The sequence below is a fragment of the Sebastes fasciatus genome, chromosome 3 (assembly GCF_043250625.1).
Source record: "Sebastes fasciatus isolate fSebFas1 chromosome 3, fSebFas1.pri, whole genome shotgun sequence".
In the NCBI taxonomy this organism is placed as follows: domain Eukaryota; kingdom Metazoa; phylum Chordata; class Actinopteri; order Perciformes; family Sebastidae; genus Sebastes; species Sebastes fasciatus.
Window position 1 is genome coordinate 41,356,530 of NC_133797.1, and position 26,934 is coordinate 41,383,463.

Here is a 26,934-nt window from a genome sequence, read left to right on the forward strand (position 1 = left end):
CAACGGGAGTAATGTTAAAGCGTTGTTGCAGAGAGTCAAAGCCTTTGAATCGTCGTTCAGACTCTGTTGAGGTTTTATTTCTACAGGAGACAGAGAACAGAGAGACAACAGAGGACAGAAACACTCCGTCGGCTCTATAAACTCTATTCATATTTATTGAAATACCTTAAATATCGTTTAGTTTCACTTTATTGTTTTCTGAGGTAGAACTCTTCTTTTTTTTCACAAACTAGTTTCACACTTTCAGTTTAAACAGCTGGGATCAAACTAAGATCCATCTTTCCTCTACAGTGTTTCTACCTATCATCATCATCATCATCATCATCATCATCATCAGACAGTACGAGATACTAAACAACACAACGACAGGACTCATCCTCCGTACCTGTAAAAAGCCCTAAATGATCACGTTTCATAGCACCACGATTATAAATAAAGTTGTATCAAATGTTTGGTCAGAGTTTGTGATAAAGGCACGTACTGACACACAGGAACACGCTACGCTACCAGGCTACGCTACGTTACGACTTCTCAAAAAGGTTCAACTGGACAAACTGGACTTCTCACGTTCTCACATCTATTTTGGACAAATTTACCGACACAAATACACCTGAAATAAATCAACCGACCGCTGCTTCAGCTTCACGTGAAATCATCTGAAGAACTAACGTCACAATAAATACAGTACCGTCGGCTCCGAGGCGGAGCGTCCTGCAGCGCAAAACGCCACAGGTTTGATCCCACGAGACGGGAGTCTGTCAGCAGCAGGGAATACAGTTCAGACTGAAACGCTCACACACGTGTTTCAGTCTTCAGGTCCTGAACGGTCTCAGGTAAAGAGACTGAAGCATCAGCACAGGTGAGTGCAGCATCACAGGAGGAAGAGGAGGAGGAGGAGGAGGAGGAGGAGAAGAGACTCGACTGATGGAGGACTCAGGTGGTCTCTGGTTGTCTCTGGTGGTCTCTGGTGGTCTCCGGTGGTCTCCGGTGGTCTCAGGTGGTGTCTGGTGGACTCTGGTGGTCTCCGGTGGTCTCCGGTGGACTCCTGGTTTTTTTGGGGAGCTCACTGACATTTCCACACAAATAAACTGGAGGGAAGAAACAGAGGAATGTGTTTATTTCACAGTAAATGTGATTTATGGTCAGATTGTTCATATCAGGTGTTTATTAATAATATATTATATTATGTGTTCATATTAAGGCGAATAATAATAAACATTATTTGTTGATTCATTTTCACTTTCAGATGTTTTATTAGGGACTGTGAATCAGTTTTATGTCTCAGAAGCGATTTAATCTTGGCCTCTTTTGTTTCTTGTGTTCGTTGTTGAATCATGAATCTGTTAAATAAACACATCAGCTCTTCTTATTATTCTGATTTCTCCCACACTGATGACATCTGGTCTGCCTTCGTCTCACCTGCAGTCGCTGCCTCCGGCGCTGATGACGTACTTGTCATCACAGGAGAAGCGAACGTTTGTGACGTGAGCGGAGTGACCGAAGTAGCGTTTGTGTTTTGCCTGTGAAAAGAACAAAGTGATGAAGTGACCCGGTTATCTGTTTCAGACTCATCCAAAGAAAAATGTCTGAGGGCTTCGACGAATCATCGTCAAACGAAGTTCACTTACAAATTTTTCCGTGCACGGGAAATCAAAGAGCTTGATGAGGCCGAAGTCGTCGCCGGTCACCAGGTTGAGGCCGGCGTGGGAAACACAAGCACAGTTAACGTCCGCCTTCTCCGTGTTACGAGGCCAAACGCCGAGAACCTCGTCACCCAGGATGCTGAGAAAACAAAACAAACAGGATCCAGGATCTCTATTTAGTTCCCTGGGCCCTATATTGAGTTCCCTAGGATCTAAATGTAGTACCCTCAGTTCTATATTTAGTTCCCTGGGCCCTATATTGAGTTCCCTAGGATCTAAATGTAGTACCCTCAGTTCTATATTTAGTTCCCTGGGCCCTATGTTTAGTTCCATAGGCTCAATATTTAGTTCCCCTGGGGTCTATATTTAGTTTCGTAGGCTCTATATTTAGTTCCCTGGGCTTTATATTTAGTTCCCTAGGCGCTATATTTAGTTCCCTAGGCTCTATATTCAGTTCCCTAGGATCTAAATGTAGTACCCTCGGTTCTATATTTAGTTCCCTAGGATCTATATTTAGTTCCGTAGGCTCTATATTTAGTTCCCTAGGATCTAAATGTAGTACCATAGGTTCTATATTTACTTCCCTAGGCTCTATAATTAGTTCCCTAGGATCTAAATGTAGTACCCTCGGTTCTATATTTAGTTACGTAGGCTCTATATTTAGTTCCCTGGGCCCTATATTTAGTTCCCTGGGCCCTATATTTAGTTCCCTGGGCTCTATATTTAGTTCCCTGGGATCTATATTTAGTTCCCTGGGCCCTATATTTAGTTCCCTGGGCTCTATATTTAGTTCCCTGAGCTCTACATTTAGTTCTCCTGGGCTCTATATTCAGTTCCCTAGACTCTATATTTAGTTCCCTAGGCTCACTGGTAGGTTCCCTAAGCCCCTGACTATGGTGGGAAGTGCCCCCTGATGACAACGTGCACGATGCCCTGAGTAAAATGAACAGTTGACTCATCACACAGTGTGTTAGAGCAGCTGAGACCCGTCTCACCTGGTCCAGGTAGCCCAGGTGATCCTCTCAAACACCGGCTGCTCTGTGACCATCTTCCCCGACGGAACTTCATGTACCTGCCGAGTGTAGCAGCTGGTGGACACCTGGAGGGGAAGGACGTTCAGTCAGTTCACCGATGTATGAAGAGTTTCACTGAGCTCAACAGCTGCTTCATTCACCACAATACAAGGAGGCGTTGGTCAGAGGTCAGAGGTCAGAGGTCAGAGGTCACCAAGACCACTGAAACTAATGAAACCTACATCTGGTCCTGACCAAACTGACCCGGTTCACTTCTGTCATGATTCTGAGGGTTCTAACCTGGATGTGTTTGCTGTCAGCAGAGAAGTCGATCTGGATGACGGAGCCGGGGATGTCCTTACAGTAGCCGATCCGGTTCAGGGACGGTCCCAGAGAAAGGTCGTAGAAGTCCACGGCGCTTTCAACGGAACCCACCGCCAAGAACCGGTTATCTGGACTGAACCTGAACCACAAGAAAAACCCAAAACATGTACAGCTGATTGAGGAACAACACAGAACTGTTAAAGGATGAAGTATATCCTGATATCTGTTATAGACTAGTACTAGTACCAGTACCAGTACCAGTACCAGTACCAGTACCAGTACCGGTACCAGCTGACGTACCGTATGTCCTGGATGGCGACGCTGCGGTCTCTCTTCTTGCCCCAGACGGTGAGCGAGTTGACCAGCAGGACGATGAACTCTCCGTTCTCCATGCCGATAGAAACCATCTCTCCGTTGGGACTGTAGGAGGTGCACTTGGCAGGATGACCCAAACTCACTTTGTTCAGGAGTTTCTACCACAGAACCAAAACAGAACCAGATAACAGAAGCGATGAGTAAATGGTTCAAACGTTCCCACGGTCCACCCTCAGCGTTCGGACCGTTACCTTATCAGCCAGGTCCCATATTCGGATGGTCCCGTCGTCGCTGGCGGAGATGAAGACGTCTTTGAAAGGGTGAGCTGCCAGACCCCAGATCCCTCCCTGAGTGTGTCCGTTGATCATGGTGTTGGAGGCGGCGTTCTTCTCCCCGACCTCGATGATCTCGCCATCTTTGGTTCCCACCAGGATCTTACCCTGGATCAGGGAGTGTTTGGGTCAGTGACAATAATTGAAGGGTGACTTCTGTATTTTTCAACCTGGACTCTATTCTCCCATGTTTCTGTGTCTCAGTGACGAATGAAGACAAGACTTTCTGAAACTGGTCCGGTACTGAGGGAGAACCTGGGTCAACCTGGTACCGTCAGTTTACGTACAACATAAGTTCTTGTTGTTGCCACCGACAGGCTCAGATTGTTATTATCAGTGTCTGACAACATGATGGAAACAGAGAAATAAAACATTTTTCTGACCTTTCACTTCCTGTTTGTTATTGTGTCATGTGACTTAACAGCCTTGCCTAAAACAACGTGCGTAAAACAGCGTGCGTAAAACAGCATACGTAAAACAACGTGCGTAAAACAGCATACGTAAAACAACGTGCGTAAAACAGCATACGTAAAACAGCATACGTAAAACAGCATACGTAAAACAGCGTGCGTAAAACAGCGTACGTAAAACAGCGTGCGTAAAACAGCGTGCGTAAAACAGCGTGCGTAAAACAGCATACGTAAAACAGCATACGTAAAACAGCATACGTAAAACAGCATACGTAAAACAACTTGCAGCCTTTTATTGAGACGTCTCATTAAGTAAGGAACAAACATTTTATGCAAATTTCAAGAAATTCTGGAACTAAACTGTTAATCCACGTTTCTTCCATCAACTGTTGTTCTGCAGATATTCTGATGCGACTCAGTTCCATCGTCAAATAAAATAAAATAATGCTGCTCATTTCCATAATCTGCTATTTTGGACGTTTTTTTGGACCTTTATTTGACAGGACAGTGGATCGACTAAGAAAGGAGGAGAGAGAGGGGATGACACGCAGCAACGGGCTGCCGGTCGGACTTGAACCCGGGTCGCTGAGGAAGGAACTCAGCCTTAGTATCTGGGCGCCGCTCTACAAGGTGAGCTACCAGGGCTACACCGCTCTACAAGGTGAGCTACCAGGGCTACGCCGCTCTACCAGGTGAGCTACCAGGGCTACGCCGCTCTACAAGGTGAGCTACCAGGGCTACGCCGCTCTACCAGGTGAGCTACCAGGGCTACGCCGCTCTACCAGGTGAGCTACCAGGGCTACGCCGCTCTACAAGGTGAGCTACCAGGGCTACACCGCTCTACAAGGTGAGCTACCAGGGCTACACCGCTCTACAAGGTGAGCTACCAGGGCTACACCGCTCTACCAGGTGTGCTATAGGGGCACCGCCGCTCTACAAGGTGAGCTACCGCGGCGTCCCATAATGTGCATATTTAAACTGCATTTCACCTTCAAACTGCAGCGGTTTTTCATAACCTGTGACTGAGTCCTTTTTGAGTTTTATAATCAGATCTGCTTTTATTATCATTCTATTATATCCAGTGCTGCTATTATTATTATTATGATTATTACTATTACTGCTCTCATTATATGAATCATTTCTGTCATGGATCGACGTGTTTTAATTGTATTACTTAGACTATTATTATTCTCCCGGTGTCTTCCTCGCCCGCTGTGACGGTCGTGTGTCGTACAGACTGTAAACCCAGCTGAGGCTAGTTATTGATATTGTGCCTGTATAAATAAAGTTGAATTGAAAACAGTAGAATTGTTGCGTGGCGGCGACGCGGTCGTACCTTCCCTCTGCAGACGGACCGGACGTTCTCCACCAGCTGGCCGGTCTCCAGCTGAAACGCTCTGCAGCGCTTCATCTCCTGATCCCAGAGCTTCACGGCGCCGCCCTCTTTGGTCCTGTCAGACAGATGTGTAACTTTAGCCCACTGCTGGAGTTAGCCTCCAGCTAACACCGTGACCTCCCCATTAAAGGGGTCTATAGAACCTGGTCGTCTCTCCATCGTCTCTAGTAGTAGCAGTGTGTAGAGCTAGAAGACTAACGTTAGCTACAGCTAGCTTTGGTTACCAGACAGATGTGTGAATATGAAGCGCTGGTTGGTTGTTGGGTACTCACGGCCGCTCCTTCCCCCCGGTGACGATGAGTCCGTCCCTCAGGGTGGTGTACATGGTGAAGACGGGACCGCTGTGCGCCTTCGCCACCACTCGTACCAGGAAGTGCTCCCTCCATACGTACACGTCTCCGTTTATGGCGCCGGTGAACGTCAGGTTGTTCTGGAGATAAAATCACTGACTTACTACGAGTTCATTAACTAAACTACAGATGTATTGTGTTATTTTAAGAAACGGATCTTACAGCACCGAAGGCGACAGACAACATGGTCTGCATGTGTCCGTCCTCCACCGACCCGATCACGCCTTTCTTGTACACCAGCGAACCTCCGACCAGAGTCCAGAACTTGATGTGTTTGATTCCCACCGACACAAACTGGGTGTCGGAGTCCGGTCTGAACTCCACCACGAAGATCCGCTCAGCATGGCCACCTTTACAAGTCACTCTGGTGCCTGTCCGAGAGGTCAAAGGTCACTTTCCCAGTGGATACTTATCTGCGGTATATTCACAGTAAATTCTGTTCTGTATAAATAAACAGTTAAAACTAAAATGTAGCGTTGTTGAGCGTCTTTCATTCACCCGTTCACACACATTCATATACCGGTAGCAGCCTGCCAGACCAGATTCAGGGTTCCGTGTCTTGCCCAGACTGCAGGGCCGGGGATCAAACCACCGACCTCGGGATTAGTGGATGGCCGCTCTACCTCCTGAGCCACAGCCGTCTTAAAAACATATAAAGATAAACGTTGTACCTTCCTGCCACCTCCACACTGTGATGGTGTGTTCAGGCTCCACCCCCACCGACAGCAGCAGCTTTCCGGTGGCGCTGAAGTTGACGTAGCCGACGCCTTTAGCGTGGGAACAGCGGAGGATGGACAACGTCTGCTTGGTCATGGCGTCCCAAACATGGATGGACGGAGCGAGGCCTGGGAGAGGAGATCAGACATGTAGGGAACCACAGAACCAACCCAGGACCGAAGGATCCCAGGAACTGTGGTGCCAAGGAGCCAAGGAGCCAAGGAAACAAGGCATCTCCTTATATGTTCAGCATCTTAGATCTTTGGTCCTTTGGTTGGATACTTGAAACTGTGGAACCAAGGATCCAAAGAACAGTAGGACCAAGGAACCTAAGATCCACAGTATCAAGGAGCAAAGGACTAGAGGTTCACCAGGCACCATGGTAGCAACATGCAAGGCTTTAAGGAACCAAAGGGCCGAGGAACCAAGGTAATGAGCACACAAGGACCTGGGGACCCTAAAGAATCAAGGACCTAAGGTAATAGGGGAGCCAAGGAACAGAGAAACAGCATAAAAATGGACACACAATCAATGAGTTGATGGACCAAGGAACCAAAGAACGAAGGAATCAAGGAGACAAAACACCAAGGAATGAAGGAAACGATGGACTGAGGAGGTGAGGAACCTTAATGGAACCAAAGGAAGTGAGGAGTGGAGATGCTGAGTATCAGGGAGAACAGGATTCAGGAGCCGGAGGAGGAGATGGAGGTGATTGGACGTCCATCTATTGAAGGATCATTCACTACTTCCATGTTGTTCAGGAGGACGGACCGGTACCAACATGCTGATTCAACAGAGCACAACTGGTCGACTGCGTTTTGGATTCAGAGTTTAGGAAAATGAAAACACTCCATCCTGTATGCACATCTACACAAACACTATTCACACCTCTGGCCGTGACCACACAGGAACACTTCCTTCTGAAGCTTTAAAGTCAGCGCAGATTGGGGACGATTAGTCTGCGCAGCAGGGCTCGAGCTTAAAAACGTCCCGTCGTACCGGCGGCGAAAAAAATATGATCCAGGGAGATGGAAATTTTATTTTGGGACACGAGTTGAAAGAAAAATACCCGTTTTACGTGAGAATGAACGGAGATGAAAATAACTGCACGCCCCAAAACGTCCTGAAAAATTATTTCAACCGTCCCAAAGTCAGTGTAAACCGTCAGAAACTCTACATGTTATCCTTTTACTCTGTTATTGTCATCTATAGCGGATATTTGCATAAAAACACACAATTGATTAGGAAATAAAAGATTGTATTTTTTATTTAAATATTCCTTTGATTAAAAATAATTCTTGTCATCAGTAGTTGTAAATATACACTCACCGGCCACTTTATTAGGCACACCTGTTCAATTGCTTGTTAACACAAATAACTAATCAGCCAATCACATGGCAGCAACTCAATGCATTACGTCATCTAGACGTGGTGAAGACGACTTGCTGAAGTTCAAACCGAGCATCAGAATGGGGAAGAAAGGGGATTTAAGTGACTTTGAATGTGTATATTATAAGATGTTTAGAGACAGGTAATAATTCTCTCTCTTATCTATTTTATATTGCTGTGAAAACATCTCCTTCAAAGTAAAAGTCTCATGTGATCACGGCTGTAGAGGGTTCATAAATCTGGAGAGCAGTTCAACAACATTCAAACCCTGAAATCCTGAATCACAACCAGTCCAGACAGCACACAGAGTCAGAACCCAGGCTAGCCCGGCTACATGCTGATAGGAGGCGCTAAGCAAGGTTCTGGTCTCAGGCCAGATCTCAGGTTCTGGTCTCAGGCCCGCTTGCTTTAGTTACTGTCACTAACGTGGAGACATCTGAAAACACTGTTTACTGACAGTTTTCCATCCACACTAACGTTTCCACATTCACATTGCTTTCTTCATCTTCCTCCACAGGAAGCTCTTTTTGGTAAGATAATCTTAAAGGGACTGTTTGTAAGAATCTGAAATGTCTTGTTAACAGCAACACCTGTGGCCGTTAAGTCAACTAAAGTCAGCGTCCTGTTGCTCGCGCGTAGTGTGCGCGCATGCAGGTGAGAGGTGGAGAGAGAGAGAGAGAAGGAGCGCGGTGTGTGAGTGAAGGCAAGCAGGCAGAGGAGCAGAGTACAGCAGAGACTCCGGTCCTGGAGACCAAAGCTACGGTCTCCCCCGCGTCCTTCGACCGCGTCCTTCGACCGCGGCCAACACTGTTTAACAGACGAGCTTCACTGGATACAACCAAGAGGTTTTGGTGCTTCCGTGTAGTTTGTGTTGGAGTCTGAGTCTGATCAGCGTAGCCACACGTGAGCGCGCATGGGAAACCGACTAGCAATGATTTATACGTGTAAGAAGTTACAAACAGTCCCTTTAAAGGCCGTGTAAAGAAAATTCAGAGATTTGTTTCTAAACACATTGTAAATGTTGAAAATAATGACTGAGAACACGTTGCAAAGACCGAACATTGTAGTTCTGGATTGTGGAGTTAGACCGTTAAATTGTTTTTTGCCAGTTTTGTGTTCAGGATCCTCCCACACCGAGCGGCCGTCCCTAACCCGCCGAGTTGAATCCCCCGAGTTGAATCCCCCGGGCAGACTGCGCGACGGGGTCGTTACCGGTCTCACACCGTCGTCGGGCTGAGCCTCGATCAGAAGGACTCAGGCCCCCGAGCGACACCGGTAAGCGGTCTTCTGTACGCCACATTTCCCCACTCCGCCTGTCGCACGGTGATTCGGCGCTGGGCTCTTCCCTCTACTGAGGTATCCTTTCCTGCACCTTCCCCGCTTATGGGTGTGGATGTATTTAGAGAGGTTTCAGGTTTCAGCGTCTTCAATGACACGCCCCCAGTGACACGCCCCCAGTGACACGCCCCCAGCGTCTCAGAGCAGACAATACTGATGATTTTTCCCTGATTTTGACAGGAAGTCCACGTTAAACCGTCTTTGGTTTTCTTTGGTTTAGTGTGAATGGATTGTCTCAGAAGAATCTGTGTTTTCATCTGATTCCACATGAGTGTAGACCTGGTCTCTGAGTGGTTATGGGGGGGTCGAGCTACAGACCTGAACCGGATCCTGACTGCTGATACTCACCGGACACTTCAGCCTCTACACCCCGCCAGCCAACGACACCAACACGTTAAACCACATGAATGTCAACAGATGATCGGTGATGAGGGACAGCAGAAAGGTGAGCGGAGACTTACCTGGCAGGTCAGCGATGTCACCTGGTGATGAGGTGAGGCGGTGACAATGAGGAAGCAGCGGAAAAGAAAGTGCAATGGGCAAAAAGCAGTCGGGTCATGCATGAGAACAACACGGCTGTTTATATGTAGAAACACAAACTACTCAACTACTATATACAGTATACAGTATATATATATATATATATATATATATATATATATATATATATATATACACACACTGTATACTGTATATACTATACTGTTAAACTCTCAAATAAAAGCTGCTTTTCAAATAATGGCAGAGAGAAATTAAAACAGCAGCAGACGAGAAAAGACTCTTACTAAAATATCATCAAATATAAAACATGTCTCAGTGGTTGTTTAGTGTCTCTTTGTTGTTGTTTTGAGTCTCTTTGTGGTTGTTTAGTATCTCTTTGTGGTTGTTTTGAGTCTCTTTGTGGTTGTTTTGCATATCGTTGTGGTTGTTTTGAGTCTCTTTGTGGTTGTTTAGTGTCTCTTTGTGGTTGTTTAGTGTCTCTTTGTGGTTGTTTTGAGTCTCTTTGTGGTTGTTTAGTGTCTCTTTGTGGTTGTTTTGAGTATCTTTGTGGTTGTTTTGAGTCTCTTTGTGGTTGTTTTGAGTCTCTTTGTGGTTGTTTTGAGTCTCTTTGTGGTTGTTTTGAGTCTCTTTGTGGTTGTTTTGAGTCTCTTTGTGGTTGTTTAGTGTCTCTTTGTGGTTGTTTTGTGTATCTTTGTGGTTATTTTGTGTATCTTTGTGGTTATTTTGAGTCTCTTTGTGGTTGTTTTGAGTCTCTTTGTGGTTGTTTTGAGTCTCTTTGTGGTTGTTTAGTGTCTCTTTGTGGTTGTTTTGTGTATCTTTGTGGTTGTTTTGAGTCTCTTTGTGGTTGTTTAGTGTCTCTTTGTGGTTGTTTTGTGTATCTTTGTGGTTATTTTGAGTCTCTTTGTGGTTGTTTTGAGTCTCTTTGTGGTTGTTTTGAGTCTCTTTGTGGTTGTTTAGTGTCTCTTTGTGGTTGTTTTGTGTATCTTTGTGGTTATTTTGTGTATCTTTGTGGTTATTTTGAGTCTCTTTGTGGTTGTTTTGAGTCTCTTTGTGGTTGTTTAGTGTCTCTTTGTGGTTGTTTTGTGTATCTTTGTGGTTGTTTTGAGTCTCTTTGTGGTTGTTTAGTGTCTCTTTGTGGTTGTTTTGTGTATCTTTGTGGTTGTTTTGAGTCTCTTTGTGGTTGTTTTGAGTCTCTTTGTGGTTGTTTTGAGTCTCTTTGTGGTTGTTTTGCGTATTAAATGTTACTCATTAAGTGTGAGCTCAGACTCACCGATCTGTCCTGTAGCGATGACGTTTTGGTATTTTGGGTGTTGATTGACGGTCAGACAGAGGATGTCATCGGTGTGTTCCAGGTAGAAACTCTGGGTTCCTGTCGGGACAGGAAGTGTGATGTCATCATCAACAACAACAACATTTAACATTAGAAGCCCATTGTGAGAGTCGAACTGACCGGCGGACAGGTTCTGGATGACCACGGCGGCAGCGGTGTGGAAGATGATGTCAGCACCGTCGTTGAGGTAATGCAGGTTGTTGCGACAGTCGAAGCCTCTGTAGCCGAAGACGTGCTCCAGCACCAGCTCCTGAAAACAAGACACCATCAGCTGTTTAAGGTCACATGTCAGCGGAGCGGCGTTAACGAGGCTCGTACTGACCTCCACCACCTTCTTCTTCTTGGTCACGTTGTTCTTCAGCAGTTTGTCAGGTAGCGGTGCAGCGCGACTCACCGGAGGCCTGAACAGGAAACAAGTTCACCAACAGGTCAGATATATATATATATAGATGTTATTCACTTAACCTGTCAGTGGTCTGAATGTTACGGCTGATCAGTGTATGTCTAGGACTTTTATTGTGAAAGTCAACTATATATAGTGGACTGTATAGTATATCTACTGTATATAGTATATATAGATATACTATCCAGTAGGTATAGTGAGTAGTGAATGATTTGTGTGGTTATCAGCTCACCTCTCCTCGACAGGAAGCTCTTTGTGCTGCAGGTGAGGTCTGGTTCCTGACATGTTCCTGATGCTGGCGGAGTAGATCTTGGTGACGTAGTCCACCACCTTCTCCCGGGCCACGTCGCTGTCGTACCCTGAAACCACAACGAGTCCATTTCCTGTGAGAACAGACTGAACCTGTGGGGGAGACTTTCAGAATAAAAGCTCAGTGCCGTACCTCCGTCCTCCTCTGTGTCGTCGTCCGACTCCTCGCTGTCCACGGCCTTGCTCTCCTTGTGACCCGACGGCTCTCTGGTCCAGATCATCAGCGCCGTGTCGGCCCCGCCCACCGACAGCAGCACGGAGTCGTCGTTGGACCAGCGGACGTTGGTCACGTTGGTGCTGTGACCCACGTACTTCTTAAACTTGGCAAACTGGCCCTGAGGTCAGAATGAGAGGAAATGATGAGTGGCTAGAGAACATCGTGACCAGAAGGTTACCGGACCGCCAGACAGCGTCTCACCCGGGATGGGAAGCTGAACAGTTTGAGGAAGCCAAAGTCGTCTCCGGTGGCGAGCAGTTTGCAATCTTTGGTTAGCGAGGCGGCGTTAACGAAGCTAAGTGTCGGCCATATTCCCTCACAGGCGGGACCCAGAACAGACGTCCAGCTCGCCCAGTCCAGCTTCTCAAACTGGAAACACACAAACAGCTGTTTATCTGCAGAAATAAAAACACCCGAAGAAGATAAGTCCAACGCAGACGGACCTCGGCCACGCTGATGTTCTGTTTGCGTCCTCGTGGAGCCTCAAAGAACAGCTGCTCTTTAGCTCCAGTGTTCACCTGCAGCAGTTTACCTGCAGAGAGAAGAAATCCATCAAGTGTCACAGTACCGACAGTCTGAGCTAATCTAAAATAATCTAATCTAATCTAATCTAATCACCAAAATAAACTCTAGTTTTTATGTTTATACATGTAGTTTTACATTTTATTAACTAGCGGCGCTAATCCCTAAAGCTACACTGCTAGAGTCCTGGCTAACAGTCAGCCTCTACTGCAGACAGGTAGCCTCTACTGCTGACAGTCAGCCTCTACTGCTGACAGGTAGTCTCTACTGCTGACAGGTAGCCTCTGCTGCTGACAGGTAGCCTCTACTGCTGACAGGTAGCCTCTACTGCTGACAGTCAGCCTCTATTGCTGACAGGTAGCCTCTACTGCTGACAGGTAGCCTCTACTGTTGACAGGTAGCCTCTACTGTTGACAGGTAGCCTCTACTGCTGACAGTCAGCCTCTACTGCTGACAGTCAGCCTCTACTGCTGACAGGTAGCCTCTACTGTTGACAGGTAGCCTCTACTGCTGACAGGTAGCCTCTACTGCTGACAGGTAGCCTCTACTGCTGACAGGTAGCCTCTACTGCTGACAGTCAGCCTCTACTGCTGACAGGTAGCCTCTACTGCTGACAGGTAGCCTCTACTGCTGACAGTCAGCCTCTACTGCTGATAGGTAGCCTCTACTGCTGACAGTCAGCCTCTACTGCTGACAGTCAGCCTCTACTGCTGACAGTCAGCCTCTACTGCAGACAGGTAGCCTCTACTGCTGACAGGTAGCCTCTACTGCTGACAGGTAGCCTCTACTGCAGACAGGTAGCCTCTACTGCTGACAGGTAGCGTGTTAGCGTAGCAGCAGTACAGGTGAGTGTGTTCACCTCTGGAGTCCCAGTCGATGTGCGTGACGTAGCTGCCGGCTCCTTTACAGATGCCGACTCTCTTACTGGTCAGCACGTTGTAGATGTCCACGAAGGAATCATGGGACGCCACCGCCAGGTACTTCCCTGCGTCTGAAACACACAGAGCTGTGACTCATCACAGACGGACCAATCATCTTCATCCTGTGTCACGCCTGTGTGGCGAGTTCAGGTACCTTGGGAGAAGCGGATGTCTGAGATGAGCTCCCTGCGGTGGTGGAAGGTCACCATGTCCTCCAGCGTGTCGGCGTTCACCACCAGGAAGCTGCCGTCATTCAGACCGACCGCCAGAGCTTTACCGTCCGGAGAGAAGGCACAGCACCGCCCACCTGACAGGTAACACACAGCGAGCTTCCACGTGAGCAACAGCCCCATGAAACAGTAACACAGGTAACACAGGTAACACAGGTAACACAGGTAACACAGGTAACACAGGTAACGCAGGTAACGCAGGTAACGCAGGTAACGCAGGTAACGCAGGTAACGCAGGTAAAGCAGGTAACGCAGGTAAAGCAGGTAAAGCAGGTAACACAGGTAACACAGGTAACTCAGGTAACACAGGTAACTCAGGTAACACAGATAACACAGGTAAAGCAGGTAACTCAGGTAAAGCAGGTAACGCAGGTAAAGCAGGTAAAGCAGGTAACACAGGTAACACAGGTAACTCAGGTAACACAGGTAACTCAGGTAACACAGATAACACAGGTAAAGCAGGTAACTCAGGTAAAGCAGGTAACACAGGTAACTCAGGTAACACAGATAACACAGGTAAAGCAGGTAACGCAGGTAAAGCAGGTAAAGCAGGTAACACAGGTAACACAGGTAACTCAGGTAACTCAGGTAACACAGGTAACTCAGGTAACACAGATAACACAGGTAAAGCAGGTAACTCAGGTAACACAGGTACAACAGGTAACTCGGGTAACTCAGATAACTCAGGTAACTCAGGTGTGTGTTCTCACCCTTCTTGAGCTTGCGGACGGCGACCATGCGGTGATTGGCCGACAGCTCCCAGATCCTCAGAGTTTTGTCGTCACTGACGGTGGCGCAGACAGGAAGTAGAGGGTGAGCCGCCAAACCCCACACCTCCCCCTCCATGTGACCCTGAACACAACACAAAATGAACAACATTCTGACTAAAAACGTCCTGCAGTCTGTGAACGCATCGCCTCCAACATCAGTCAACTTTGATTCTTTTTTATTTTTATCATGTTCTTCCTGTTGGTGTGTTCAAAGACAATCTGACATCAGAGCTTCAGATGGCCGGCTGCTGAACAGACACTAATTCCATCATCAGGGTCATATTAATGTTATATATTAATGATATCAATGAGAATAAACAGCTGACAGACGTGCACGCCGTCTGCTCCACTACATCACCAGGACTTTACTACTAGTACATGAGTCTGACCTGAACCAGCAGCGTCATGGGTCCACTCTTGTCGATCTCCAGGATTTCTCCGTTCTTGGTTCCCAGCAGGATGTGACCGTGACCCAGAGTGATGGCTCTGATGGACGGGTTGTCCTCCAGCAGCAGACCTGATCACCACAGAGAGAGACAACACTGACTCATCTGCTACTGCTCTGGTGTCTGGAGGAACATCTGGGCTTTTAACTTCATCTCTGTTTAAAACACCTGGCCCAGATCTGAGTCCACTCCACATCTGGTTTGATTAGTGTGAACGCTGCGTACCGTACTGGGCCCGGTGCATCGATCCGAGTCCACTTGAAAAGGTGGTCTGGAGTACAGGCGTTTTCATATCAGGTACGATTGATCCGTACCGTCCGATGAAAACGCTCTTAGTTTGTTGTCGTGTCCTTTAACGGTTTGTCGACTCGTGGAGCAACTTAAATAAAGCGTGAATTATAAAACCTTCGTTTCCTCATCCTCCTCATCCTCATCATCATCATCATCATCATCATCATCATCACCACCATCATCCTCCTCATCATCATCATCATCACCACCATCATCATCACCATCATCACCATCACCATCATCACCATCATCATCACCATCACCACCATCATCATCATCATCATCACCATCACCACCATCATCCTCCTCATCATCATCATCATCACCACCATCATCATCACCATCATCACCATCACCATCATCACCATCATCATCACCATCACCACCATCATCACCATCATCATCACCATCACCACCATCATCATCATCATCATCACCATCACCACCATCATCATCATCATCATCACCATCACCATCATCACCATCATCATCATCATCACCACCATCATCATCATCACCATCACCATCACCATCACCATCACCATCACCACCATCATCATCATCATCATCACCATCATCACCATCACCATCATCACCATCATCATCACCATCACCACCATCATCATCATCACCATCACCATCACCATCATCATCATCACCATCATCACCATCACCATCATCATCATCATCGTTGTGTTTTCATGAAGACAAATCAAAGAGAAAAGCAGAGTGAAACCTTTAGAGGACGGAGACAGGGCGGCTCTCTTGATGGCGTACGTCTTCAGACATCTCTCGAACATGTCGTCCCACAGCTCCACGATGCCATCCTTCCCCCCCGTCACAAAACCCTGGACAGTGAACGCAACACAGGATCATCACTCATCTTCTTCACCAATACTTGCATCAATATCCAGCTAAACTCTCTTTTACTGCTCATTAGAGGAATCATCCAGAACTGCCAATAACAGAACATCAAACTAAAACTTTACCTTCAGTTTGGGACAAAAATCAGATTTCATCTTAATGTTTGACAAAATGAAAACTCTACTAGCAAATAATGCATCCTGATATAATGATCGTCGGATACGAAAACTGAAAGTCTTCTTGTTCATTCAGAGTGACCACAGTAAGCTAATCAATAAGGTTATCAATAATGTGAATGCTAGCACTGAGTCAACGTTAGACGTGTCAACGTTAGCCGAGCCGAGTCAACGTTAGCCGAGTCAACGTTAGCCGAGCCGAGTCAACGTTAGCCGAGTCAACGTTAGCCGAGTCAACGTTTAGCTAAAATGAGTTTGCGTTTGACAGCACTAATAGTAATGATGTCAGTTTGATCTTGTTGCGTTGTGACTCATTAAGTCTTGATGACATCACGACAGTTTTCTTGTAAAATTATGAGAATAAATTTTTTTTTATGTTAAATATTAGAATTGAACTTCTCTTTCCAGAGCAGTAGTTTCTGTAATACCATCACGATGAATAAGTATAAACAGGACAGATAAATCATGGTATGTTTGATCGAGGTGCTCCAGGTGTTCCAGGTGTTCCAGGTGTTACCTTGTCCAGGGAGCACATGGCGAACACGGGGCCGTCGTGGGCTTTGATGGTCTTGATGAGCGTGGTGTCTCTCCAGATGTAAACGTCTCCGTTGGTGGCTCCGGAGAAGACCAGGTCCTCCGATCGACCGTAACACGCCGACATCATCGTCTCCTGCTTCCCCAGGTTCCCGAAAATCCCCCGTTTAAAGGTCAGACCGCCACCTGCAGGAGGAGAACGCCGCCATCATTGATTCATTGAGTTATTTATTGTTTCAGCTGCAGGTGGAGACCAACAACAGATCGGTCGTTAGACCACTGTTAACTTGGCTACCCTGAGGATGAAGGTGAGTTTACCTGAATGTTGCCAGAACTTGATGTGTTTCAGGCCGACGGTCACCAGTTTGTCCATCCTGAACGGGTTACTCTTCACCACAAACGTTTTGTCTTTATGACCCCTGAAGGACAGAGACCAGCTTAAAGTCATTCTCTACTTTATTATGTACAGGTGTACAGGTGTACAGGTGTACAGGTGTACAGGTGTATTGGTGTATTGGTGTTACTAGTGTACAGGTGTACCTGGCCTTGGCCAGTCTCTCTCCTTTCTTCCAGTCCCAGATGACGATGGAGTGAAATTCATCAATTCCCACCGAGACCAAACTCTTCCCGTCCGCTGAGACAGAGATACAACAGACAGAGATACAAGATACAGAGAAACAGAGAGACAAGATACAGAGAGACAGAGAGACAAATGACAGAGACAGAGAGACAAGATACAGAGATACAGAGAGACAAGATACAGAGAGACAGAGAGACAAGATACAGAGAAACAGAGAGACAAATGACAGACAGAGAGACAAGATACAGAGAGACAGAGAGACAAGATACAGAGAGACAGAGAGACAAGATACAGAGATACAGAAAGACAAGACACAAGGAGACAAATAAGATAACAAATGGCGTCGTAGGGATAACTAATGGTGATTTATGTTTTACAGGTGGTGATTTGGGGATACCAAATGGTGCTGTGTGCAGTGAGCGTACCTGTGAACTCCAGCGCACACACTCCTCTGCTGTGGTGTCCCTTTAGTAGTGACAGACACTTGAGAGTCTGGATGTCCCAGACGTGGACAGCCGGGTCTCTGCCCACCTGGACACACAGACAGCCAATCAGAAACACTCTCAGTCAGTCCGACGCTAACACGCTGCCTCCCGATTGGCCAGGGCATACCTGCGCGGAGGCCGCGTAGTCTTTGAGCGGGTGGACGGTGAGGCTGAGGATGTCGTCGTCGTGGCCGAGGTAGAACCTCTGACTGTGCTGCAGCCGGTTGTAGACGACGGCGACGGCGGCCACGTGGTACACCACCTCCCCCGTCTGACTGTAGAACAGGTTGTTACGACAGTCGAAGCCCCGATACCTGCAGGAAACAACACCGCCACAATAAAGGTCACAGTTCACACATTCAGTGTTGGTTTATTGATCGTTCAGTGTTGGTTTTTACTAGGGATGCACCGATACCAGTATCGGGTATCGGGTCCGATACTGTGCTCATGTACTCGTACTCGCAAAACGGCTCCGATACAACAGCACCGATACCACTTTACGGTGGTGCGCCCGACCCCGCTGGGCCGGGATCCCACCTCAGTCTGAAAAAAAGTGGTATCAGTGCATCCCTAGTTTTTACCCGTGAACAAACTGCAGACGAAGCCCCTCCTCCGGAGCTTTCTGACGCTTCAGGGAACCAATCAGTTTCTTTCTCAGCTGAGGCAGGTCCTCCTTATACACCTGAGGACAGAGACAGGTACGGTACGTTAAGACTGACAGACAGACAGACAGACAGACAGACAGACAGACAGACAGACAGACAGACAGGTAACTTGCAGCATGTGACTGGTTTGTTTTGTGGTCACCTGACGTTCGTAGCTGGTCTGAGCTTCCTGTTCGATGTCCGAGTCGAGCTCCGGGACGTCGGACACGTCCGAGTCCGACTCTCCGCTGTTGGAGTCGGCGTAACCCTCTGAACACACCAACCACAGAACACCTCACTGACTGTACACTACTTCAAATCTCAGTTGAAAAATCAGAAAACTGTGAAAATCCATCTGTGTATCCATGCATGCAGATGATGATTTAGTTTTTACAGATAGCTCTTAAGGGATAACCAATAGCAATGTAGGATAATAAAAACAATATACAGATGTTTATTAAGGATTACAGATGCAATAATATTCAACAAATAGTGAGCTAGTGTTTACTGACGATCGATGAAATGGTTGCGACGAATGGTGCGCAGATTGTGATTGGTAATAGTGGTTTAGGTATAACAAATGGTATCTAATTTTTTACCGTTTGTTTGTGTTTACGGATGATACACACAGTTTACAAATTTAGGGATAACAAATGTTGAATTGAGGTCTATCTAAAATGGGTGTTTTGGGATAACAAATTGTTTTCAGGGATAAGGAAGTTTAAAGATGAACATTTGGTGAACAAATGGTGCAACAGGTTTTACAGATGCAATAATACTCAACAAATGGTGAGTTAGTGTTTACTGATGATTTTTGGGATAACAAATGTTAAATTAAACATTATTGTACACGGTCCCCAAATGGTTGATTTGTAATTTAAAGGTCGCTGTTTGGGGACCACAATGGTTGTGGAGTCATGGTAATGTCCAGATTTTAAATTAAGAATAACAACAGGATTTACAGATGTAATAAATAATAATATTTACTATTTACATCCTGTAGGTGATTTAGGGATAACACATTTTCAATTAAAAATTACAAATCATGTCCAGATGTTTATTTATAATTTACAGATATCAGTTTGGGGATAACAATGGTGATTTAAGGGAGTCATAAATAGTAATTTGAAGGGTATGCAAATGATGTACAAACTTAGGATAACAAATGATACCGTCAGATAGTGATTTAGGGATAACAAATTGTAATTCAGTGTTTACAGAAGTTAAGATTTCAGAGTTTAGATTCGGGGCCAAACGGAGCACATCTGGTTTTAGGGGTTCTGGTCTTAGGAGGGTTCAGTTGGCCCACATTGAGCCGTTGTTATTGGATATAAACGCTGCAGTAGTAAATCTTGGCGTTACCTTGGAGGAGCGGCTCCAGGACGCCGTTCATGACGCCCTCGGGCAGGAACCTCCACTGGAAGACGGCGTGGTCGGCGCCGCCGGTGCTGACGACCCACTGCAGGTCGTTGGACCAGCGAACGTTTGTCACATGGGCAGAGTGACCGATGTACTTCTTGAATTTGGCTCCTGTGTCAGTGAAACAGACCAACAGCTGTTAGAAACAACTCACCACACATCTGGAATTACAAGGTGAGGCTGAAGGATGCGCCGCTACAGGAGCCGGGTCGGGGGTCAGAATCTGAATCCTTTAGCAGTCAAATCTGTTTAGCTTCACCTCTCAACATTTGTAAGCATTTAACATCATAAATGTGTGAAACTCAAAGAATCAAGATGGCCCCTGTAGTTGTTGACACATCAGAAAGTTCTCCCCCAGAGCAGGAACTGGATTCAGACCCTGGTTTCTCCAACTGAAATAAAGTCTAAAAAGGTGTCTAGGTTCCTGGAACGGTTCCTGCAGCGGTTCCCGGAACGGTTCCTGACCAACCTTTCTTGAGGCAGGGGAACCTGAAGAGTTTGACGAGGCCGAGGTCGTCCCCGGTCACCAGCACGGCGCTGCTGTAGTTGGCGTCCACCGAGTTCACGTTGTTGACGTTGGAGTATTTGGGCCAGATGCCGTTCACCTCCGGCCCGATGACGCCGGTCCACGTCATCCAGTGGATCCCCTTCGCCTCCTCTTTAGGAACCAGCTTCCCTGCTGCAGGACACGGGAGGAGGTCAGAAGTTCAGAAGTTCAGAAGGTCAGGGGTATCGGAGAGATAAATGAGTCTCAAGTCAAGTCCAGAGTCTGGACAGTTAAGTCCCAAGTCAGGTCCCAGTCCAGACAAGTAAGTCCCAAATCAGGTCCCAAGTCAAAACAGGTAAGTCCCAAGTCAGTTAAGTCCCAAATCAAGTCCCAAGTCTTGACATGTAAGCCCTGAGGTGCTACTGTAATCACTCTGGAACAATGATGTCAAATACACTTTGACTTTCAGGGTTGGAGCCTCAGACTCAGAAGGTACCTGGCATCCTGTAAAAGAGCCGCTCTCCGGCGCCGTCGTTGGTCTGCAGGAAGCGGCTGTCGACCGACCAGTCCAGGTGGGTGATGAAGGACGTGGAGCGGCTGCACTCGCCCATCTTCTTGTAGCGCTGGGCGACGGCGTAGATGTCCACCAGCCCGTCGTTTGATCCCACTGCCAGATAGGAACCATCCGGTGAAAACTTCAGCTCGTGGATCACCTCCTTCCTGTCCTTGATGTGCACGACCTCCGTCATGTCCCTGAAGAAAAAGTCCCAGTACATGAAGTACCATCATGTAACAACATGATGTGTGGAGAGATTAGCCTCCTGGATTAGCTACTATACCAACTGCAGAAGGATCTACTTTCGGGCCAACTTGCCGGCTAACCAAAGTAGCGGTTTGGTTTGCCAATTAGCAAACTACCTTTCCATTTGAAGTAATACACATTTATGGTGTTACATCCCAGTAATAACATGGCTGGATGAACTAGTTTACTATCATCGCCATCCTTCGGCCCAGCATAAGTGAGGTCACCTGACTCGCAGCACGGTGAAGGATCCGTCCTTCATGCCCAGAGCAAGTTGAGAGCCGTCGTTGTTGAAGGAAACACTGCGGACAGATTCCTCCATGTTACAGCGAGCCAGCAGTGTGTGGTCAGGAAGACTCCACAGCCTGAGAGACAGAGAGATGAGAGGTTAACTAAGTGGATCAGCAACCTGGCAGCGGAGGCGGCGTCAGCAGCAGCAGCAGCGGTGGGTCAGACCGACCTGACAGAGCGGTCGTCGCTCCCAGTCACGGCAACCGGTTGTTTGGGGTGCAGGTCGAGCGCCCACAGCTCGCCCTCGCTGTGACTCTGCATCAGCAGGACCGGTTTGTCCCGGTCTCGCACCATGACCTCGAAGATCTCGCTGTCCTGCGTCCCCGCCAGGATCCGGTCGGCCTTCCAGCAAACACTGCGGATCGACAGACCTGAAACAGAGAACACAACTGAGTGTTCTCACACTGGATCAACTTTAGCAGCGTGTTGATCGTCCTTTAAGACGTGTTCGCTCCGGTCAGGTTGTGTGTCGGGGTGAAAACCAAGCAGAGCCCTGACGTCTAAAACTCAACTTAGATGGATCCACCTTGGAGTCTTGCTGAAGTGGTTCCATGTGGAGGTCTTTGAAACTCACCCCTATGAAAACATCACATCTGACCCAAACCATTGGCTCTATTCACAAAGGATCTTATCTCATCAGGAGTCCTAAAAGTCTCTAAAAGAGTTTCACATACAATAAAAACAGAAACAACTTGAAGTTGCCAAGAATATTACCAACTGCCCTTTGAGTTTGTGTTTTCAACATTCTTCTAAAAACAGATGTTAGGAATCCCTGAGAAGTGTTGGACAAGTTACTTAACAACACTAGGTGGAACCCGGCTGGACCGTGTAGACCGTGTCGGGTCAGTGTGCTGACTGGCGTGAATTAGGGTGCGATAGATTTGGAATTTCCAAGATGGCTCGCGGCCGCAGCTTTACAGCGCTCCCCGCCCGGACCTCGCAGCACCACGGCGGGGCTCCCTGCTCCGAGTGCAGACTGTCCTCGGTACGCCCCAACCGCGTCGTGCAGCGGCCCACGTAAAAGGCGCCAGGTGTCTGTGGCATTGTCAGCAACCCACCCGACCTGTCTTGAAACACGGACCAACGAGTCTAACGCACGTGCGAGTCAGAGGGTGCAAGCAAAACCCCGTGGTGCAATGAAAGTCAGGGCCGGCGCACACCGGCCCAGCGGAGACCCGAAAGATGGTGACGAGAGGTTAACGTCGCGCTGCTGTAAAGTGGTATTGGAGCCGTTATATCGGAGCCGTTTTGCGAGTACGAGTACATGAGCACAGTATCGGACCCGATACCCGATACTGGTATCGGTATCAGTGCATCCCTAACAGTATTGTACTCATTACTCCTCAGCAGAATAATCAGCTACGTTTCTTTTTAAAGTACTTTGTAACTCCTCCTGTTGAGCAGCCGGAGTCACCAGAGCAGCGACAAGTATATCACAAATCAACAACAGAGGAGTCTACGTCTGTGGATCTGATAACAGATGTGGAGACCTTTGTATCCCTGCTCGGCCTCTCTCAGGTCGATCTTGGTGATGGGTTTGAAGTCGACGTCCCACAGTCTAATGCAGCCGTCTCGTCCTCCCGTGGCGAATCCTTCCTCACAGGCGTGCATGCTGAAGATCCCCGCCTGAAACAACACGTCACATACAAATAACAACTTCCCATCAGTCCTGCTGCTTCTCGCTGACCCTTCACGCCTAAAACTGATCTGTTCTGCATTTATGAGCTCTAATCTGCTGCTGCTACTGGACGAAGAGTATTGGACCGAAGAAGAAACTACTACACTTCTCCAGATATGGAACAAAGAACACATCAAACACATCAATATATGATTTATATACATCTACCCCGTGTGCAGCCTGTACAGTCCTGATCAGAGTGATTCCTCTCCACACGTAGACATCTCCGTTCAGAGCTCCGGAGTACGTCAGCTCGTCTTTGGCTGTAGAAACACACAGGATGGTCTGCAGGTCGCCCGTCTTCCCAAAGATCCCTCTCTTCGGAGTCAGAGCGTTCCCACACAGTGTCCAGAACTACAGACACAATTCATGATTATTCATATCAGACATCTTCATCATTATTATCTGTGTGACACAATCTTGTTAAAACCAAACAACTCATCAGGTCCTAAATGATGAAATGAATATAAATCATACATTAAGTTAAACTGTGTCTCTGTCTCACCTTGATGTGTTTGACTCCACAGCTGACCAGACGGCTGGACTGACACGGATCCCAGGCCACGTCAAAGATCTGCAGGACAGAGAGAGGAAACTGTGTTTCTGTAGCGCCTTCAAGACCAGAGTTACTAGAGTTACCAGAGTTACTAGAGTTACTAGAGTTACTATAGTTACTATAGTTACTAGAGTTCCCAATGTTACTAGAGTTACCAGAGTTACTAGAGTTACTATAGTTACTATAGTTACTAGAGTTCCCAATGTTACTAGAGTTACCAGAGTTACTAGAGTTACTAGAGTTACTATAGTTACTATAGTTACTAGAGTTCCCAATGTTACTAGAGTTACCAGAGTTACTAGAGTTACTATAGTTACTATAGTTACTATAGTTACTATAGTTACTAGAGTTCCCAATGTTACTAGAGTTACCAGAGTTACTAGAGTTACTAGAGTTACTATAGTTACTATAGTTACTAGAGTTCCCAATGTTACTAGAGTTACTAGAGTTACTAGAGTTACTAGAGTTCCCAATGTTACTAGAGTTACTAGAGTTACTAGGGTCAATAGAGTTACTAGAGTCACCAGAGTTACTAGAGTTACTAGAGTCACTAGTTCCCAATGTTACTAGAGTTACTAGAGTTACTAGAGTTACTAGAGTCACCAGAGTTACTAGAGTTCCCAATGTTACTAGAATTACTTGAGTTACTAGAGTTACTAGAGTTACTATAGTTACTATAGTTACTAGAGTTCCCAATGTTACTAGAGTTACTAGAGTTACTAGAGTTCCCAATGTTACTAGAGTTACTAGAGTTACTAGGGTCAATAGAGTTACTAGAGTCACCAGAGTTACCAGAGTTACTAGAGTTACTAGAGTCACTAGTTCCCAATGTTACTAGAGTTACTAGAGTTACTAGAGTTACTAGAGTCACCAGAGTTACTAGAGTTCCCAATGTTACTAGAATTACTTGAGTTACTAGAGTTACTAGAGTTACTATAGTTACTATAGTTACTAGAGTTACTATAGTTACTAGTCACTAGAGTTCCCAATGTACCTAGAGTTACTTGAGTTACTAGAGTTACTAGAGTTACTAGAGTTACTAGGGTCAATAGAGTTACTAGAGTTACTAGAGTCACTAGAGTCACTAGAGTTACTAGAGTTACCAGAGTCACTAGAGTTACTAGAGTTACTAGAGTCACTAGAGTTACTAGAGTTACCAGAGTCACTAGAGTTACTAGAGTTACTATAGTTACTAGTCACTAGAGTTCCCAATGTACCTAGAGTTACTTGAGTTACTAGAGTTACTAGAGTTACTAGAGTTACTAGGGTCAATAGAGTTACTAGAGTCACTAGAGTCACTAGAGTTACTAGAGTTACCAGAGTCACTAGAGTTACTAGAGTTACTAGAGTTACTAGGGTCAATAGAGTTACTAGAGTCACTAGAGTTACTAGAGTTACTAGTCACTAGAGTTCCCAATGTACCTAGAGTTACTTGAGTTACTAGAGTTACTAGAGTTACTAGGGTCAATAGAGTTACTAGAGTTACTAGAGTCACTAGAGTCACTAGAGTTACTAGAGTTACCAGAGTTACCAGAGTCACTAGAGTTACTAGAGTTACTAGAGTCACTAGAGTTACTAGAGTTACCAGAGTCACTAGAGTTACTAGAGTTACTAGAGTTACCAGAGTTACCAGAGTTACTAGAGTTACTAGAGTTACTAGAGTCACCAGAGTTACCAGAGTTACCAATGTACCTAGAGTTACTATAGTTACTAGGGTCAATAGAGTCACTAGAGTTACCAGAGTCACTAGAGTTCCCAAAGTCATTAGAGTTACTAGAGTTACCAGAGTCATTAGAGTTCCTAGAGTTCCTAGAGTTCCTAGAGTTACTATAGTTACCAGAGTCATTAGAGTTCCTAGAGTTCCTAGAGTTACTAGAGTTACTAGGGTCAATAGAGTCACTAGAGTTACTAGAGTTACCAGAGTTATTAGAGTTACTAGAGTTACCAGAGTTACCAGAGTTACTAGAGTTACTAGAGTTACTAGAGTTACTAGAGTTACTAGAGTTACTAGAGTCACCAGAGTTACCAGAGTTACTAGAGTTACTAGAGTCACCAGAGTTCCCAATGTACCTAGAGTTACTATAGTTACTAGGGTCAATAGAGTCACTAGAGTTCCCAAAGTCATTAGAGTTACTAGAGTCACTAGAGTTCCCAGAGTCATTAGAGTTCCTAGAGTTCCTAGAGTTCCTAGAGTTACTATAGTTACTAGGTGTCTCAGAGGAAACAAAGGTGGATTATTAAAGAATATCTGTCAGAGTCAGTGTGAATGAATGGAGAGTCGTACTCTGTCTGAGTGTCCGGTTGCCGTGGCGAGGACTCGTCCTCTCCTCCAGTCCCAAACACACAGCGTGTTCTTGGCGTCCAGACCGACCGACACCAGCCGCTACGAAAACAAGAAACAAGAAACAAACACATCCTGTAAAGGTGGAGTAAGATCCGTTTAGTTTTACTGTCCTCACCACTCTAAACACACACTGAGACCATCGCGATGCACTGGGACCAGTTTCCTGATGAAAACAATGAAAAAGCACTTTGGAGATGGACCCTGCCGCAGTGACATCATCATGAAGGGGCGTGGTCTAACCTGTCCGTCAGAGTCGAAGGCCAAACAGGCCACTCCGTGCGTGTGGACGTCCCTCAGGATGGACACGGTCTGCATGGCGTAGGTGTCCCAGATACAGATGAACGGGTCTTTACCCACCTGACCCGTCGCCACCTGGATCTTATCAGGATGGATCGCCAGACTGAGAGAGAGAGAGAGAGAGAGAGAGAGACAGCGTTATTTAACCTCCTTCCTGACCAGCTAGTATGACATGGTTGGTACCGATGGATTCATCAGGTTTTTCTAGTTTCATATGATACCAGTATCTTCATTCTAGCTTTAAAACTGAACCGCTACAACCTAAAAATCACGAGTTGCGTTAAAGAAATTAGTGGCGTTAAAATGAGTTTGCATCAAAGGGACTGTTTGTAACTTCTTACACGTATAAATCATTGCTAGTCGGTGTCCCATGCGCGCTCGCGTGTGGCTACGCTGTTCAGACTCAGACTCCAACACGAACTACAGTGAAGCACCAAAACCTCTTGGTTGTATCTAGTGAAGCCCGTCTGTCAAACAGTGTTGGCCGCGGTCGGAGGACGCGGGGGAGACTGTAGCTTTGGTCTCCAGGACCGGAGTCTCTGCTGTTCTCTGCTCCTCTGCCTGCCTTCTCTCACACACCACGCTCCTTCTCTCTCTCTCTCCACCTCTCA

General features: G+C 46.5%; 1 protein-coding gene across 9 annotated transcripts in view; it reads right to left on the reverse strand.

Annotated features, from left to right (window-relative positions):
* Nucleotides 1-130: 130 nt before the first annotated feature.
* The window catches only part of eml6 (EMAP like 6), a 33,334-nt gene continuing 6,530 nt past the window's right edge, over nt 131-26,934 (reverse strand). Inside the window, exons 2-43 of one of the 9 annotated variants that reach the window (XM_074631204.1) lie at nt 26,267-26,426; nt 25,967-26,065; nt 23,632-23,700; nt 23,295-23,480; nt 22,939-23,074; nt 21,618-21,819; nt 21,385-21,522; nt 20,852-21,108; nt 20,338-20,547; nt 19,812-19,979; nt 18,613-18,719; nt 18,387-18,487; nt 17,933-18,119; nt 17,746-17,851; nt 17,281-17,374; nt 17,059-17,159; nt 16,724-16,926; nt 15,903-16,014; nt 14,819-14,946; nt 14,370-14,511; nt 13,584-13,736; nt 13,369-13,500; nt 12,431-12,519; nt 12,189-12,356; nt 11,904-12,105; nt 11,694-11,820; nt 11,381-11,459; nt 11,179-11,308; nt 10,999-11,097; nt 9,689-9,709; nt 6,455-6,628; nt 5,946-6,154; nt 5,706-5,863; nt 5,374-5,488; nt 3,547-3,735; nt 3,281-3,453; nt 2,957-3,119; nt 2,639-2,742; nt 1,629-1,782; nt 1,420-1,520; nt 1,017-1,088; nt 131-976 (exon numbers count right to left, since the gene is read on the reverse strand). In XM_074631204.1, coding sequence (XP_074487305.1) covers nt 1,064-1,088; nt 1,420-1,520; nt 1,629-1,782; nt 2,639-2,742; nt 2,957-3,119; nt 3,281-3,453; nt 3,547-3,735; nt 5,374-5,488; nt 5,706-5,863; nt 5,946-6,154; nt 6,455-6,628; nt 9,689-9,709; nt 10,999-11,097; nt 11,179-11,308; nt 11,381-11,459; nt 11,694-11,820; nt 11,904-12,105; nt 12,189-12,356; nt 12,431-12,519; nt 13,369-13,500; nt 13,584-13,736; nt 14,370-14,511; nt 14,819-14,946; nt 15,903-16,014; nt 16,724-16,926; nt 17,059-17,159; nt 17,281-17,374; nt 17,746-17,851; nt 17,933-18,119; nt 18,387-18,487; nt 18,613-18,719; nt 19,812-19,979; nt 20,338-20,547; nt 20,852-21,108; nt 21,385-21,522; nt 21,618-21,819; nt 22,939-23,074; nt 23,295-23,480; nt 23,632-23,700; nt 25,967-26,065; nt 26,267-26,426 — 5,671 coding nt within the window. In that variant the 3' untranslated portion in view covers nt 131-976; nt 1,017-1,063. Of the gene's footprint in view, nt 1,089-1,419; nt 1,521-1,628; nt 1,783-2,638; nt 2,743-2,956; nt 3,120-3,280; nt 3,454-3,546; nt 3,736-5,373; nt 5,489-5,705; nt 5,864-5,945; nt 6,155-6,454; nt 6,694-8,632; nt 9,591-9,688; nt 9,710-10,998; nt 11,098-11,178; nt 11,309-11,380; nt 11,460-11,693; nt 11,821-11,903; nt 12,106-12,188; nt 12,357-12,430; nt 12,520-13,368; nt 13,501-13,583; nt 13,737-14,369; nt 14,512-14,818; nt 14,947-15,902; nt 16,015-16,723; nt 16,927-17,058; nt 17,160-17,280; nt 17,375-17,745; nt 17,852-17,932; nt 18,120-18,386; nt 18,488-18,612; nt 18,720-19,811; nt 19,980-20,337; nt 20,548-20,851; nt 21,109-21,384; nt 21,523-21,617; nt 21,820-22,938; nt 23,075-23,294; nt 23,481-23,631; nt 23,701-25,966; nt 26,066-26,266; nt 26,427-26,934 lie in introns of those variants that run through there. The other 8 variants (XM_074631203.1, XM_074631205.1, XM_074631206.1 and 5 more) reach the window with 8 other exon arrangements.